We start from the raw sequence: 16,273 nt of genomic DNA, 5'->3' as shown, positions 1-16,273 counted from the left end.
TGCAGGTTCAGCCTTTCTTACCTACCCTGACTGAAGTCACCTCTGCCTCCTCCTCCTGCCCAAACCTTCTTCTTGCTACAGATGAATCCAGCGCTGGAGGGCTGCAGAGACTCTTCCTTGCATCAGAAGAGGGCAGGTAGGCCTCTGTTCTTAACAGCTTAGATTGCAGTGGTGTGCTAAGGTCCCAGAGGAGATTGCTGCATGGTGGGATTGCACCTGTGGGGAGGAGCTTGTGGCCCTGGTAGGCCAGCAAAGGTAGGAGGTTCCTCTGAAGTCACTGCACAGTGTCATTCACAGACTGCACTGGCTGGGAAGGGAGCCTCCAAGGGCATCTCATCCAACCCCCTGCAGGCAGCAGGGACACCTCCAGCCAGAGCAGGCTGCCCAGGGACACATCCAGCCTGAGCTGCAATGGCTCCAGGGATGGAGCCTCAAGCACCTCCCTGGGCAGCCTGTTCCAGTGTCTCCCCAGCCTCACTGTGCACAACTTCCTCCTGATGACCAAAGAACTTCTTCCTCGTCTCCAATACATTGATGCATTTCTTCTGGAAGCTTTACAGTCACCTCTGAAGGCTGCAAAGTGGTCCTGGCCTGTGGCATCCGTTTCTACTTCCCACCTGGGGCTGCACCTGAGCCTCTGCAGATCTTCTTCCAAACCCTGGCACCAGACCCTCAGTGGGTGAAGCTGAGACATCATGATGTCCTGCTAAGCAGAGTCCTGGAGCTGCAGCCTCATGGGGTCCAATTCCAGCAGGTGAGGACACATCCAGGCCATCTCCTGAGCAATCTGCCTCTGCAGGACCTTGGCAGGCTCTGCTGAGAGAGTCTGTGGGGACTTCTGGGCCAGCTCCCCTGCTGGCTGCTGCTTCTAAGCAGCTGCAGAGCTGCCTTTTAAAGGGCTGCTAAGACTCAAAGAGAGGACACAGCCAGCTCCTCTGACACTGTGCTGCTCTGGCTCTGCTGGAGCTCAGCTGTGGCCCTGCTCCTGTGCCAGAGGGTAAGTGCTGTTCCAGCTGGTCCAGCCTTTGGCCCAGGAGAATGATCTGAATCCTTCTCTCGTTGCCTCACTGTGTGGTTTGCACTCCAACAGCCCCAGCAGGGCTGACAGCAGCTCCCTGCATGAGTTGGTTTGCCCCTTTGTGCCCAGCAGCAGCTGATTTTTTCCTGCTGTCACACTGCAGCTGACATCTCCTCCCTGGAGGCTGCAGGACAGAGCAGGCTTCTGCCTCCTGCTCCTCTCCTGGTGCACAGGGCCTTCACCCTGCCCCTTGGCTGCACAGGAAGCCACAGAGCAGAGCTAGGCTGGGGCTCCTCCTTTCTGTCAGTGTCTGATGGGATGCTCTTCGGGCAGGAGGTGCAGATCTGGATGCCCTGTGCCTCCCCTCCAAGCCTGCAGCAGCGTGAGGTGGTGGTTCGGACCTTCAGTGGGCAGAGCTGGAGCGACCTCAGCACAAGAGTGGAGCAGAAGAGGAAGGCTAAGGTAAGCAGCTTGGCATGACCATGGCACATGTGGTTCCTCTTCCCCTCGCTGGCTTTGGCCAGCCCACAGTGACCCCTTTGAAACATCCCACCAGCTGTGTTTGCACCACTGGAGTCCAGCTCCAGCTCTGCTCTCTCATGGAGGTTTGTCTCCTGAAGGGCATGAGTTGCAGCCTGCTGTGCTTCAGGGCACAAGGCTGGGGAGGGGTCTGGGGCACAAGGCTGGGGAGGGGTCTGGAGCACAAGGCTGGGGAGGGGTCTGGAGCACAGCACTGTGAGGAGAGGCTGAGGGAGCTGGGGGTGTTTAGCCTGGGGAAGAGGAGGCTCAGGGCAGACCTCATTGCTCTCTACAACTACCTGAAGGGAGGTTGCAGCCAGGTGGGGGTTGGGCTCTGCTCCCAGGTACCCAGCACCAGAACAAGAGGAAATAGTCTCAAGCTGTGCAGGGGGAGGTTTAGGCTGGAGGTGAGGAGAAAGTTCTTCCCAGAAAGAGTAATTGGCCTTGGGATGTGCTGCCCAGGGAGGTGGTGGGGTCAGTGTCCCTGGAGGTGTTTAAAACAAGACTGGATGAGGCACTCAGTGCCATGGGTTAGTTGATTAGATGGTGTTGGGTGATAGGTTGGACTGGATGATCTCTGAGGTCCTTTCCAACCTGGCTGATTCTGTGATTCTGTGCCCCCTGTTCTGCTGCTTTCAGCTGCTGTGAGGGCTGCCTCTGGCCCTTCTCTCCCTGCCTTTGCTGTGCACTCTTATGTGCCTGTGGTTTTTCTGCCCTCACAGAAGCATGTGGCTCACTGCAGTGTCCTTCACTTCTCCTGGTTCCTGGTGGTGTCTCGACTGGTGCAAAACGAATGCCAAGTGGCAGCAGAGGGGACTCTGCTCTTCTCCAGTGTGGATCCCAGCATCAAAGTGACCTTTCCCCCTGGAGCCACTACAGACACTCGCAGTGTCAAGCTGCAGGTAACTCAGCCTTGAAGAGCAGGCTCTGCTCAGCCCTAGTGCTGTGGTTGGCCCATGGCAGGTAGGGAACTGAAAGGGAGAAGGAGGCTGAGGGTAGACCTTCTGGCTTCTCTACAACTCCCTGAAAGGAGGTTGGAGTCAGCTGGGGGTTCATGGATTCATAGAATGGGTTGGGTTTGAAGGAACCTGGACAGATGGGCAGAGTCCAACAGGATGGCATTCAACAAGTCCAAGTGCCAGGGACTGCACTTTGGCCACAACAACCCCATGCAGAGCTACAGGCTGGGGTCAGAGTGGTTGGAGAGCAGCCAGGCAGAGAGGGACCTGGGGGTGCTGGGTGACAGCAGCTGAACAGGAGCCAGCAGTGTGCCCAGGTGGCCAAGAAGGCCAATGGCATCCTGGCCTGCATCAGAAGTAGTGTGGCCAGCAGGAGCAGGGAGGTCATTGTACCCCTGTGCCCAGCACTGGTTAGGCCACACCTTGAGTGCTGTGTCCAGTTCTGGGCTCCTCAATTCAAGAAGGACCTTGAGATACTTGAATGGGTCCAGAGAAGGGCAACAAAGCTGGGGAGGGGTCTGGGGCACAAGGCTGGGGAGGGGTCTGGAGCACAGCCCTGTGAGGAGAGGTGAGGGAGCTGGGGGTGTTCAGCCTGGAGAAGAGGAGGCTCAGGGCAGACCTCATTGCTGTCTACAACTACCTGAAGGGAGGTTGCAGCCAGGTGGGGGTTGGGCTCTGCTCCCAGGCACCCAGCACCAGAACAAGAGGACACAGTCTCAAGCTGTGCAGGGGGAGTTTAGGCTGGAGGTGAGGAGAAAGTTCTTCCCAGAAAGAGTAATTGGCCTTGGGATGTGCTGCCCAGGGAGGTGGTGGAGTCACCATCCCTGGAGGTGTTCAAGAGGGGATTGGATGTGGCACTTGGAGCCAGGGGTTAGTTGTCAGGAGGTGTTAGGTAATAGGTTGGACTTGCTGATCTCTGAGGTCTTTTCCAACCTGGCTGATTCTGTGATTCTGTAACCTCAAAGCTCATCCAGTTCCAAGCCACTGCCATGGGCAGGGACACCTCCCACCAGCACAGGGTGCTCAAGACCTGGAACACCTCCAGGTGGAAGCATCCACAGCCTCCCTGGGCAACCTGTGCCAGTCTCTCCCCACCCTCACTCTCAACAATTTCTTCCTCATCTCCACTCTCAATCTCCTCTCTCCCAGCTCCAAGCCATTGTCCCTCATCCTGGCACTCCCAGCCCTTGGCCAAAGTCCCTCCCCAGCTCTCCTGGAGTCCCTTCAGGTACTGGAAGCTGCTCTGAGGTCTCCCTGGAGCCTTCTCTTCTCCAGCCTGAACAGCCCCAACTTCTCCCAGCCTGGCCCCACAGGGGAGGTTCTCCAGCCCTCTGCTCATCTTGGTGGCCTCCTCTGGACCCTCTCCAACACATCCATGTCCTTGACCACTGGTTAACAGCTGCTCTGTGAGTGAGGCTGGGGGACATTCCCTGTGTGGATCTCATTCCAAAGCCACCCCACCAAAGCCAGTGGCTGTGTAGAGTTTGTAGACAGTGCTGAATGCTTCTGTCCCACCTTGGTCTGCCCCAGCCTGCCAGGTGGTCACCAGTATCAGGGCAGACATCAGCCAAAGCTCACTGTGCTTCCACTGCCCACCAGCCCCTGAGCCCAGAGCAGCATTTGCCTGCTGGGTGCTGGGGGAACTGAGCAAGCCACGAGGGGGTTTTGGGGTGCCTGACTGCTCTGCTCCCTGTGCTGTCTGCCTCGTGTAGGTGCTGCCTGTCTCTGCAGAAGAGCTGGAGGACATCACAGCTGACCAAGGGTGCAGAGCCAGTCCCCTGCTCTGCCTCTCCCAGGACTCCCTGCTGGATTTCCTCAGGCCAGTGAGGATTCAGCTGCCTCTCCCACCTGGGGTCACAGGTCAGTTACCCCCAAAACTGGCAGAGAGGGACTCTGTGTGTGGAAGTTCTGCAGCTTCTTTACTGTGAGAGTGCTGGAACCCAGGTGGCCAAGAAGGCCATCAGCAGCCTGGCCTGGATCAGCAATGGTGTGGGCAGCAGGAGCAGGGCAGGGATTGTCCCACTGGACTCAGCACTGTGAGGCCACACCTTGAGTGCTGCGTTCAGTTTTGGATTCCTCACTCCAAGGACATTGAGGAGCTGGAGCAGGTCCAGAGTAGGGCAACCAAGCTGGGCAAAGGTCTGGAGAACAGGGCTGGGGAGGAGCAGCTGAGGGAACTGGGGGTGTTCAGTGTGGAGAAGAGGAGGCTGAGGGAGACCTCATTGCTCTCTACAGCTCCTGAGAGGAGGCTGCAGCCAGGTGGGGGTTGGGCTCTGCTCCCCAGTGAGAGGAGATGGCCTCAAGTTGCACCAGGGGAGGTTTAAGTTAGGTTGGATATGAGAAGAAGCTTCTTCACTGAAAGGCTTCTCAAAGCCTGGCACAGGCTGCCCAGGGAGGTGGTTGAATGCCCATCCCTGGAGGGATTTAAAAGAGGCAGAGCTGTGGTGCTGAGGGCCATGGTTTGGCACCAGCCTTGGTAGAGTTGGAGAATGGTTGGGCTGGAGGAGCTGAAAGGGCTTTGCCAACCAGCATGGTTCTATGATTCTGTTGTACCAGAATATTCTGGAAGCATTGGAGCAGCCTCCTCCTTTTATTGCTGCTCTTTGTTGACCCAGCTCTAGTCCTAGTTCCTGAAGAGGAGGCCATGAGTCTGAATCTGGTGCTCTTGAGCCATGAATCACCCAGAAGTGTGGCCATGAGGAAAGGCTTCTGCTGCACACAGCATCTCTTGGTCTCTGTTGTCTTCAGGGCTCAATCTGGATCGGTCCAGGCTGCATCTCCTCCATGGTGACCTTGAAGGGCAGAGCTGGGATGACATCACCAGCCAGGTGGTGCTGGAATTCACTCATCTTTATGCAGTGTTTGAAGTCTCTCACTTCTCCTGGTGAGTGCAGGCTTAGTGCTGAGGCCAGGCTGGGACCTTCCTCTGCCTGGCTTTTCCCACAGACTGAGCAGGGATCGTGCCAGGAACCCTTTGCCCTTTGCCACTCAGGCCCTGCTTAGCACTTTGCCTATCCCCATCACTTTTGACCGTCTCCTGGGTGAGACAATCCCTCCTTAACCCCTTCTCTGCCAGGTACTGGCTGTGGTACACCACCAAGAGCTACGTGGGAGGCATTGCCAGGAAGGTCTACGAGCGGCTGCGGCTCTACCAGGTGAACTTCATTGCCCTGCAGAGGAAGAAGGACCCTGAGCAAGTCCTGCTGCAGTGTGCGCCCAAGCACAAGGTCAGACCTGGGTTGCATTGCCCTGCTCCTCAGCTTCCTGCACCTTTGTAGGTGGTGAGGGCAGCAGTGCTGCAGAGTCCTGTTCCTGTTCCCAGGGGCATGGAGCAGCTCCAGGTGCCATCTGTCTGGGCTGCTGTAAGGCCTTTGACTCCAGCCCCCACAAGATGCTGCTCTCTGAGCTGGAGGGAGGTGGGTTTGATGTACCAAACTGATGTAGCTGCAGATGTCCATGCTCACTGCAGCAGGGTTGGACTAGATGACCTTTAAAGAGCCTTTCCAACCCTAACCACTCTATAACTGCCCAGGGAGGTGGTTGGGGCTTTATCCCTGGAGATATTCAAAGTGAGGCTTGACAGGGCTCTGGGCAACCTGATCTAGTGGTTGCTGAGTGCAGGGGGTTGGACTGGATGAGCTTTGGGGATCCCTTCCAGCCCAGACCACTCTGTGATTCTGTGTTTCTGTGATTCTGTGATTCTGTGTTTCTGTGTTTCTTTGATTCTGTCTCTGTGTTTCTTTGATTCTGTTTCTGTGTTTCTGTGATTCTACGTTTCTGTGATTCTACGTTTCTGTGATTCTGTCTTTCTGTGATTCTGTCTTTCTGTGCTTCTTTGATTCTGTTGTTGTGTTTCTGTGATTCTACGTTTCTGTGATTCTATGTTTCTGTGATTCTGTCTTTCTGTGATTCTATGTTTCTTTGATTCTATGATTCTGTGTTTCTGTGATTCTGTGTTTCTGTGATTCTGTGTTTCTGTGATTCTATGTTTCTGTGATTCTGTGTTTCTGTGATTCTATGTTTCTGTGATTCTATGTTTCTGTGATTCTATGTTTCTTTGATTCTGTGATTCTGTGATTCTGTGATTCTGTGTTTCTGTGATTCTGTGTTCCTTTGATTCTATGTTTCTGTGATTCTGTGTTTCTGTGATTCTATGTTTCTTTGATTCTGTGTTTCTGTGATTCTATGTTTCTGTGATTCTGTGTTTCTGTGATTCTGTGTTTCTGTGATTCTATGTTTCTGTGATTCTGTGTTTCTGTGATTCTATGTTTCTGTGATTCTGTTTCTGTGATTTTGTGTTTCTGTGATTCTGTGTTTCTTTGATTCTATGTTTCTTTGATTCTGTGTTTCTGTGATTCTGTGTTTCTGTGATTCTATGTTTCTGTGATTCTGTGTTTCTTTGATTCTATGTTTCTGTGTTTCTGTGATTCTATGATTCCATGATCCCTTCCAACCCAGCCCATTCCATGATTCTTCCTGGCATGGGAGGGTTTGGGGCTTTGTTTCTTTCTGTGTCGAATGGCCAAGCCCTCGGTGAAGGTGAGAGGACCATCATGGGTGTCGGGCCGTGGGTCAGGGGTCAGGTGTGCTTCAGGGCACGCATGAGTCCTGTGTTGTCATCCTGACCAGGTGGAGGCAGTGCTGAAGAGGCTGCAGGACCGCTACAGAGGCCCTGAGCCCTCGGACATGGTGGAGATGTTCGAGGGGGAGCAGTTCTTTGCGGCCTTCGAGCGAGGCATCAGCATCGACGCAGGTAGGGTGCTGCTGGGCTCCTTCCTGCTCCTGCCCCTCCTGCTGCCCCAGCCCTGCCTCTGCTCCTGCCAGGAGCTTTCCTGCTCCCTGCCGTTGATCTCTGTGCCCAGCAGCCTGCCCATGGATGTTGAACTCAGAGTGACAGAATTGTTGGGGTTGGGAAAGGCCTCTGAGCTCATCCAGTCCAAGGGTCAGCCCAACCCCCCCATGGCCATCCAGCCACCTGCCATGGCCACACCTCTCTGGAACACCTCCAGCCATGGGGACTCCACCACCTCCCTGGGCAGCCTCTGCCAATCCCTGACCACTCTTGCAGCAAGGAAATTTTTCCTCCTCTCCAACCTAACCCTCCCCTGGCACAATTTCAGGTCCTTTCCTTTCCCTCTATGCCCTGAGACTGGGGAGCAGAGCCCAACCCCCACCTGGCTGCAGCCTCCTCTCAGGAGCTGTAGAGAGCAATGAGGTCTCCTTCAGCCTCTGCTCCAGGCTGAACACCCCCAGCTCCCTCAGCTGCTCCTTCCCAGCCCTGTTCTCCAGACCCTTCTCCAGCTTGGTTGCCCTTCTCTGGACAGAATTCAGCCCCTAAACATCCTTTTTGGAGTGAGGGTCTCAAAACTGGTGCCATTCTCTGGTCACCCAACTTTTATCTCTCTTTTCCCTCCAAAAGAGCTGCTTGGAGGACTTCATTTCCTCTCCTGCTGCTGTCACCTGCAGAGGGCAACAGCTATGGTTGCTCTGCTCCTGCAGCCAGCTGTCTCCTCCTTCTGGCACCTTCCATGATGCCCACTGAGATCTAATGGATGTTGTCTGGGTTTGAGACAACACATACAAAGCTATTTTGACTTGGAGAAGGTATTTCTGAAATAATCCAGAGCAAAGAATTCCCTCTAATGGAGCCAGTAGGAGAGGAGGAAAGAGGGAGCAGGACCAAAACTTGAGGTGATGGTTTGTGGCCCAGTGGATCTGGACCTGTTACAACCACAGAACCTGGACACACAGCTCAGTACCTCTGGTTAAGCACAGTTCTGTGAAGAATAATCACAGAATTGTCAGGGTTGGAAGGGACCTCAAAAATCTTCCAGTCCCAACCCCCCTGCCATGGGCAGGGACACCTCACACTAGAGCAGGTTGCTCACAGCCACATCCAGCCTGGGCTTAGAGCAGCCCTGAAGGAAAGGCCTTGGGGTGCTGGGGGATGAGAAGCTCCCCAGGAGCCAGCAGTGAGCACTTGCAGCCCAGAGAGCCAAGCAGAGCCTGGGCTGCAGCAAGAGAAGTGTGGCCAGCAGGGCCAGGGAGGGGATTCTCCCCCTCTGCTCCACTCTGCTGAGACCACACCTGGAGCTCTGGGTCCAGGTCTGGAGCCTCTGTTCCAGGAAGGATCTGGAGGTGCTGGAAGGTGTCCAGAGAAGGGCCAGGAGGATGAGCAGAGGGCTGGAGCTGCTCTGCTCTGCAGACAGACTGAGAGAGTTGGGGTTGTGCAGGCTGGAGAGGAGAAGGCTCCCAGGAGACCTTCTGGTGGCCTTCCAGGATGTGAAGGGGGCTCCAAGAAAGCTGGGGAGGGACTTTTGAGGGTGTCAGGGAGGGATAGGACTGGGGGGGATGGAGCAAAAGTAGAAGTGGGGAGATTGAGATTGGATGTGAGGAAGAAGTTGTTCCCCAGGAGGGTGGTGAGAGACTGGCACAGGTTGCCCAGGGAGGTGGTGGAAGCCTCATCCCTGGAGGGTTTTGCAGCCAGGCTGGATGTGGCTGTGAGCAACCTGCTGTGGTGTGAGGTGTCCCTGCCCATGGCAGGGGGTTGGAACTGGCTGAGCCTTGAGCTCCCTTCCAACCCTGACAATTCTGGGATTCTATGAGGCTTTCACCACCTCCCTGGGCAAGCTGTTCCAGTGTCTCACCACCCTCATGGGGAGGAACTTCTTCCTGATGTCTAATCTAAATCTTCCCTCCTCTAGCTTGGATCTATCCCCCCCAGTCCTATCACTACCCAACACCCTCAAAAGTCCCTCCTCAGCCTTCTTGGAGCCCCCTTCAGATACTGGAAGGCCACAAGAAGGTCTCCTCAGAACCTTCTCTCCTCCTAACTGAACAACCCCAACTCTTCAGTCTGTCCTCATAGGAGAGGAGCTCCAGCCCAGTGCAGTGGAGTTCAGGAAGCCAGAGTCTGTCCCTCTGTCCTGCTGTAGTCTGGACTCCAAATTAATTCCTAGATAAAGACACAATGGATGTTGTACCTGCCTCCCTTTATCCCTATTCCTATTTCTGCAGCCCCTGCAGAAGTGCTGAAGAGGGAGGTCACCTCTCTTTGTGCCTTCCAAGATGCTATTGCAGCTACTTCTGCCCTGCAAGGGTTGAATGGACCGAGGACTGGAGGGAAGTGTGAAGGATGGACTCTTGGACTTCATCTCAATGTCTTGCTTCCATTCTTGGACTTGCTCTCCACCTTGTGGCCATTCTCTGTCACCCCAGGAGCTGTTTTCTCAGCTGCCTGTGGGGGTTGGGCAGTTGGCCAAGCTGCACAAGCTGCACTTTTTCTGCACAGGCTGAGTGTTTGCTGCTTCTCCTCACTCTGGAGAAAAGGAGGCTAAGGGGAGACCTACCTGAAAGCAGGTTGGAGCAAGCTGGGGGTTGTCTCTTGTCCCAAGTAACAAGATGAAGGTGGCTGAGGAGAACCTCAGGAGGGGCAAGAAGGCAAAGTGCAAGGTCCTGCACCTAGATCAGGGCAAGCCTCAGGATCCATCCAGGCTGGGGGGGATGAGATTGAGAGCAGCCCTGCAGAGAAGGACTTGGGGGTGCTGGGGAAGGGGAGAAGCTGGCCAGGAGCCAGCAATGGGCACTGGCAGCACAGAAGGCCAAGGGCAGCCTGGGCTGCATCCAAAGCAGTGTGGCCAGAGCTGGAGAGAGAGGATCCTGCCCCTCTGCTCTGCTCTGGGGAGACCTCACCTGCAGGGCTGGGGCCAGATATGGTGACCCCAGTACAGGAAGGACCTGGAGTTGCAGGAGCAGTTCCAGAGGAGGTCACAAAGTTGATCAGAGGGCTGGAGAACCTCCCCTGTGGGGCCAGGCTGGGAGAGTTGGGACTGTTCAGCCTGGAGAAGAGAAGGCTCCAAGGAGACCTTAGAGCTGCCTTCCAGTACCTGAAGGGGACCTACAAGAAGGCTGGGGAGGGACTTTGGACAAGGGCTGGGAGTGCCAGGACAAGGGACAATTTGAGCTGGAAGAGGGGAGATGAGGGAGAAATTGTTGAGAGTGAGGCTGGGGAGACACTGGAACAGGCTGCCCAGGGAGGTGCTTGAGGCTCCATCCCTGGAGCCATTGCAGCTCAGGCTGGATGTGTCCCTGGGCAGCCTGCTCTGGCTGGAGGTGTCCCTGCTGCCTGCAGGGGGGTGCACAAGATGCCCTTGGAGGCTCCCTTCCAATCTGATGCAATCTCTGTAAATCTGTGAAATGGCCTCCAGTTGCCCCAAGGGAGGTTTAGGTTGGACATGAGAAGAAACTTCTTTCCTGAAAGGGTTCTCCAAGCCTGGCACAGGCTGCCCAGGGAGCTGGTTGAATGCCCATCCCTGGAGGTGTTTCAGAGACACAGAGATGTGGTGCTGAGGGCCAGGGCTTAGCAGTGAACTCAGCAGAGTCAGAGCATGGTTGGGGCTGGTGGTCTCAGAGGGCTCTTGCCCCCTGCCCAGACCGCCCTGACTGCGTGGACGGACGCCTCGCCTTCATCTTCTACTCCCACCTGAAGAACATGAAGGAAATCTATGTGACCTCACCTGTGGACAGGAAAGGCCAAGCAGTCAAAGGCCAGGTGAGCAACCAGCTCCACTAACTGTCTGTGGCCTCCTCCATCAGCAGCACTGCTTCCACAGTGCTCCTCATGATCACCCCTGGGCACGGTTCCCTTCCCCTTGCCTTTGCATTTCCCTGGCTAAAGCCTGAGCAAACAAGAGCTCCCTCCTGGCTTGGCTCTGCCTGACATTGCTGCCATCAATGGGGTGTGGGCACTGAGGCCAACCTGTCTGGCAGACCCTCAGTGCTCCTCCCAGCTGCACTTAATGTGGAGGCAGTTATGGAGTGAGGAAGGTTGGATTCATCCCTCCCCAGACACAGAGGCTTGGTGCCCACAGCCTTGCCCACTTTGCTGGAGCCTCACTGCACATTTTCCTTTTGCAAAGGTCTCTTTCTACCGAGGGGAAGTTCCCAAGGGCATCCCTGAAGATGCTAGCAGGAGGAGGAGAGGACCAGACTCCCTCTGGCTCGCCACCCTGCCCATCAAACTGCCTGTGAGTTGGTTTGTCTGCTACAGAAGGATTCAGCCAGGTGGGGAAGGAGCCCAACCCTCCTGCTCAGCTCATTTAGGCTTCCTCCACAAGAGTGGCTGTGATGGATGACAGCAAGAGATGGCTGCCCACCCCTGGCATGGTCACAGAGGGGCAGGTTGGAAGGGACCCCAAGGTTCATAGATTGGCAGAATGGGTTGGGTTGGAAGGGAGCTTAAAGTTCATCTAGTTCCAAGCCCCTGCCATGGGCAGGGACACCTCCCACCAGCACAGCTTGCTCAGGGCCTCATCCAGCCTGGTCCTGAACACCTCCAGGCAGGAGGCAGCCACAGCCTCCCTGGGCAACCTGTGCCAGTCTCTCCCCACCCTCACTCTCAACAATTTCTTCCTCATCTCCACTCTCAATCTCCCCTTTCCCAGCTCAAAGCCATTGTCCCTCATCCTGGCACTCCCAGCCCTTGGCCAAAGTCCCTCCCCAGCTCTCCTGGGGCCCTTCAGGTACTGGAAGCTGCTCTGAGGTCTCCCTGGAGCAGTGGCATTTGATGTTTTCCAAAGGCAGTGAGCACTGCTGGGCAATGCCAGTGCAGGTGCTCCTTGCTCCTTACAGCCTGATGCTTCAGCCCCCAGAGCTTCCTTCCTACCCATCAGAAGAAAGGAAATCCATAGAATCTTGGAATCCTTCTGTTGGAAAAGCCCTTTCAGCTCATCCAGCCCAACCATTCTCTGACTCTACCAACTCTGGTGCCAAACCCTGGCCCTCAGCACCACAGCTCTATCCCTTTTTAACACCTCCAGGGATGAGGATTCAACCATGTCCCTGGGCAGCCTGTGCCAGGCTTTGAGAAGCCTTTCAGTGAAGAAATTTCTTCTAATGTCCAACCTAAACCTCCCCTGGGGCAACTTGAGGCTATTTCCTCTCATCCCATCACCTGTAACTTGGGAGCCCAACCCCCACCTGGCTTCAGCCTCCTTTCAGGGAGCTGTAGAGAGCAATGAGGTCTCAGTGTCCTTCTCCACACTGAACACCCCCAGGTCCCTCAGCTGCTCCTCCCCAGCCCTGTTCTCCAGACCCTTCCCCAGCTGGGTTTGCCCTTCTCTGGCCCTGCTCCAGCTCCTCAGTTTCCTTGCCACTGCAAGGACCCAAAACTGAACTCAGCACTCAAGGTGGCCTCACAGAGCTGAGTCCAGAGGGACAATCCCTGCCCTGCTCCTGCTGGCCACACCACTGCTGCTCCAGGCCAGGCTGCTGGAGGCCTTCCCATCCTGTCACTTGTAACTGGTGAGAAAAACCCAAGCCCCACCTGGCTGCTCTCAGGCACGGAGCCCTGGACAGCCAAACACTGTCCCCAGTTTGTTCAGAGCGTTGCCTCTCTGCTCTCTCTGACACAGCAACTGAAACCCTGCTGGGCTGAGAGCTCTGGGGCCCTGGATGGCTTCTCCTTCCCTGCCCTGAACCTGGGCAATGCTGAGACTGGCTACCTGACCCAGGCCAACCTGCTGAGCATCGCCAGGCGCCTGGGAGCCGACTGGCAGAGCCTTGGCCTCAGCCTGGGCCTCACCTACCAGCAGATCGAGCGCATAGGCTACAACAACAGGTAAGGACCCCCCCTGGGCAGCCCCCAGCCTCCAGCTCTGGGGCATCTGCAGCCCAGCAGCATAAATGGAACACTTCTCTGCTTGAAAGCTTTCCCACTGGAATGGGGTCTCTGGGTAAAGGTGGAGTTTGGTTCTTCAGATCTCAGAGATGGGTGGCATGGGTTGGATGATCCCTGAGGTCCCTCCCAACCCTGACAGTTCTGTGACTGATTCTGTGGTTTGCATTCCAAGTGCAGTGGAAGAAGGGAAAAGGGATTGGGGAAGCTTTCCTCACTGTGGGGTCACACAGCTCCTGCTGGCCCTCCATGGCTTCTTGCTGCAGGAGTGCTCAGCTCTCCCTCCCTGCTGCTGCAGCTGACTCTTAATGAAGCCTCCAAACCTGTCACAGAATCACAGAATGGGTTGGGTTGGAAGGGAGCTCAAAGCTCAGCCAGCCCCAACCCCCTGCCATGAGCAGGGACACCTCCCACCAGCCCAGCTTGCTCAGGGCCTCATCCAGCCTGGCCTTCAACACCTCCAAGGGGAATCCACAGCCTCCCTGGGCAACCTGTGCCAGTCTCTCCCCACCCTCACTGGCAAGAATTTCTTCCTCAATCCATTCTCCATCTGCCCTCCTCAAGTTTCAATCCATTGTCCCTTGTCCTGGCACTGCAAGCCCTTGTCAAAAGTCCCTCCCCAGCTTTCTTGTAGGCCCCCTTCAGGTACTGGAAGGTTGCAAAAGCCCTCCAAGGTCATTGAGTCCAACCATCAGCCCAACCCCACCACAGCTATCAAACCCAAGTGCCATGGCCACAGCTTTCTGGAACACCTCCAGGCATGGGGACTCCACCACCTCCCTGGGCAGCCTCTGCCAATCCCTGACCACTCTTGCAGCAAGGAAATTTTACCTCCTCTCCAACCTAACCCTCCCCTGGCACAATTTCAGGCCAATTCCTCTCCTCCTCTCACCTGAGACTGGGGAGCAGAGCCCAACCCCCACCTCACTGCAGCCTCCTCTCAGGGAGCTGTAGAGAGGCTACATCACTTTTTTTTGCCTGGAGAAGTGCTTCTCTTGTCTTCTGTTGTAAAACAAAGCTTTGCATCTGAAAACCAGGGCTGGGAAATGCCAAACCTGATGAGCTTTGTTCAGATGAGTGGCATTCCTGGACTGTTCTGGGATCGGGATTCCTGGCCAGCCTCCATCTCTGACAATGAGCTCTGCTCTATGGCATTCATGGTGAAAGTCTTCTCTATTCCAGCCCAGCTTGTGGCACATCATGGGACATACAGGCTGAGCAAAGAGCTGCAGCAGCAGCAGAGGATGGGATTTGTTGTGGCCAAAGCACTGTTCCTGTGGGGAATTTATATTCACAAGCAGAATGCTTTCATCTGGTATTTCACAGAACCCCAGCATGGGGAGGCTTGGAAGGGACCTCTGGAGCTCACCCAGTCCAATCTCCTGCTCCAGCAGAGCACCCACAGCAGCTTGCCCAGCAGCACAATGCCCAGGGGGGGTTGGAAGCTCTCCACACAAGGAGACTCCACAACCTCTCTGGGCAGCCTGCTCCAGGCCTCCAGCACCCTCACACCAAACAACTTTCTCCTCCTGCTCACATGGAACCTCCTGGCTGCCACTTTGTGCCCTTTGCCCCTTGTGCTGTCCCTGGGCACCACTGAGCAGAGTCTGGCCCCAGCCTCTTGCCCCCCACAGCTCCTTCAGCTCTTGCTGAGCATTGCTCAGCTCCCCTCTGGGGCTGCTCTTCTGCAGGCTCTCAGCCCCAGGGCTCTCAGCCTTTGCTCCTCCCAGAGCTGCTCCAGGCCCCTCAGCAGCTTTGCAGCCTCCCCTGGACTCTCTCCAGCAGTTCCCTGTCCCTCTGGAACTGGGGAGCCCAGAACTGGACACAGGGCAGAGTAGTGGAGAAGGAGAACCTCCCTTGCCCTGCTGGCCACACTCTTCCTCATGTCCCAGAGGTCGTTCTTGCCCTTCTGGGGTAGCACATTGCTGGCTCACGGTGAAGTTGTCCACCAGCACTCTCAGGTCCTTCTCTCAGGAGCTGAGATTAGGAAATTTCCACTAGGAAAAAATTTCCTAGTGAGATTTGAATGCAGGAACTGCAACTCCTGTCTGCTGTGTGGGGAAGAGGCAGGCCCACAGTGTGCTTGATGTGTCTGCAGGGCTCCTCTGGGGCTCTGGCCATGGGCTCAGCTCAGGTCTCTTTGGGCTGCCAGTCAAGAGAATGAGTCTCACAGGCTCTCAGAATGTGAGGGGTTGGAAGGGACCTCTGGAGATCTTCCAGTCCAAACCCCTGCCAGAGCAGGACCAGAGAATCCAGCACAGGTCACACAGGAACACATCAGACAGGGCTGGGAAGGCTCCAGAGAAGGAGACTCCACAACCTCTCTGGGCAGCCTGCTCCAGGGCTCTGGGACGCTCACAGTGCAGAATTTCCTCCTCCTGTTGAGGTGGAACCTCCTGTGCTGGAGTTTCCATCCATTGCTCCTTGTTCTATCCCAGGGTGCAGCTGAGCAGAGCCTGTCCCTGTCCCCTCCCTCCTGTCCCCCAGCCCTCAGCTATTGATAGACATTGATCAGATCCCTCTCAGCCTTCTCCTCTCCACACTAACCACCCCCAGGGCTCTCAGCCTCTCCTCCCCAGGCAGTCTCCAGTCCCTTCAGCATCCTTGGAGCCCTCCCTTGGACTCTCTCCAACAGATCCCAGTCCCTCCTGACCTGGGGAGCCCAGAACTGGATGCAATATTCCAGGTGTGGCCTCCCCAGGGCAGAGTAGAGGGGGAGGAGACCCTCCCTGGATCTGCTGCCCACACTCCTCTTGATGCCCCCCAGGGATCCCATTGGTTCCTTTTGTGTTTCCCTTTTCTTCAGGGAGGACCTGGATAAGCAGATCCTGGAGATGCTTTTCTCCTGGGCCCAGCAGAACTGGGAGGACCCTGAGTGTGTGAGCAGGTTGGTGAGGGCCCTGCGGGAGAGCGGGCGGCAGGACATCGCCGAGGAGGTGGAAGCCGTCCTGGAGCTGGGCAGGCACAAGTACAGAGAGTCCCTGCGCAGGCTGGGGCTGCAGCAGCACAGCAGCGCCCAGGACTCCGCCATAGCCACCAGGTAGCGCCTGGCAGCAGCAGCTGGGTGCCCTCTGGGCTCACTCAGACTGACAGGAGTGTCCT

General features: G+C 56.0%; 1 protein-coding gene across 1 annotated transcript in view; it reads left to right on the top strand.

The window, feature by feature from the left end:
- PIDD1 (p53-induced death domain protein 1) overlaps nt 1–16,273 on the top strand; it is a 45,044-nt gene that overhangs the window by 8,335 nt on the left and 20,436 nt on the right. The window contains 12 exon segments of the mRNA XM_054390729.1: nt 82–136; nt 553–754; nt 1,352–1,480; nt 2,260–2,439; nt 4,209–4,356; nt 5,245–5,380; nt 5,573–5,723; nt 7,126–7,249; nt 10,929–11,047; nt 11,415–11,522; nt 12,909–13,114; nt 15,978–16,211. Coding sequence (XP_054246704.1) covers nt 82–136; nt 553–754; nt 1,352–1,480; nt 2,260–2,439; nt 4,209–4,356; nt 5,245–5,380; nt 5,573–5,723; nt 7,126–7,249; nt 10,929–11,047; nt 11,415–11,522; nt 12,909–13,114; nt 15,978–16,211 — 1,792 coding nt within the window.

Source organism: Indicator indicator, chromosome 21 (assembly GCF_027791375.1).
Source record: "Indicator indicator isolate 239-I01 chromosome 21, UM_Iind_1.1, whole genome shotgun sequence".
Classification (NCBI taxonomy): Eukaryota; Metazoa; Chordata; class Aves; order Piciformes; family Indicatoridae; genus Indicator; species Indicator indicator.
The sequence above is the reverse complement of the archived record's forward strand: the minus strand, read 5'-3'. Positions and strand labels throughout refer to the sequence as shown.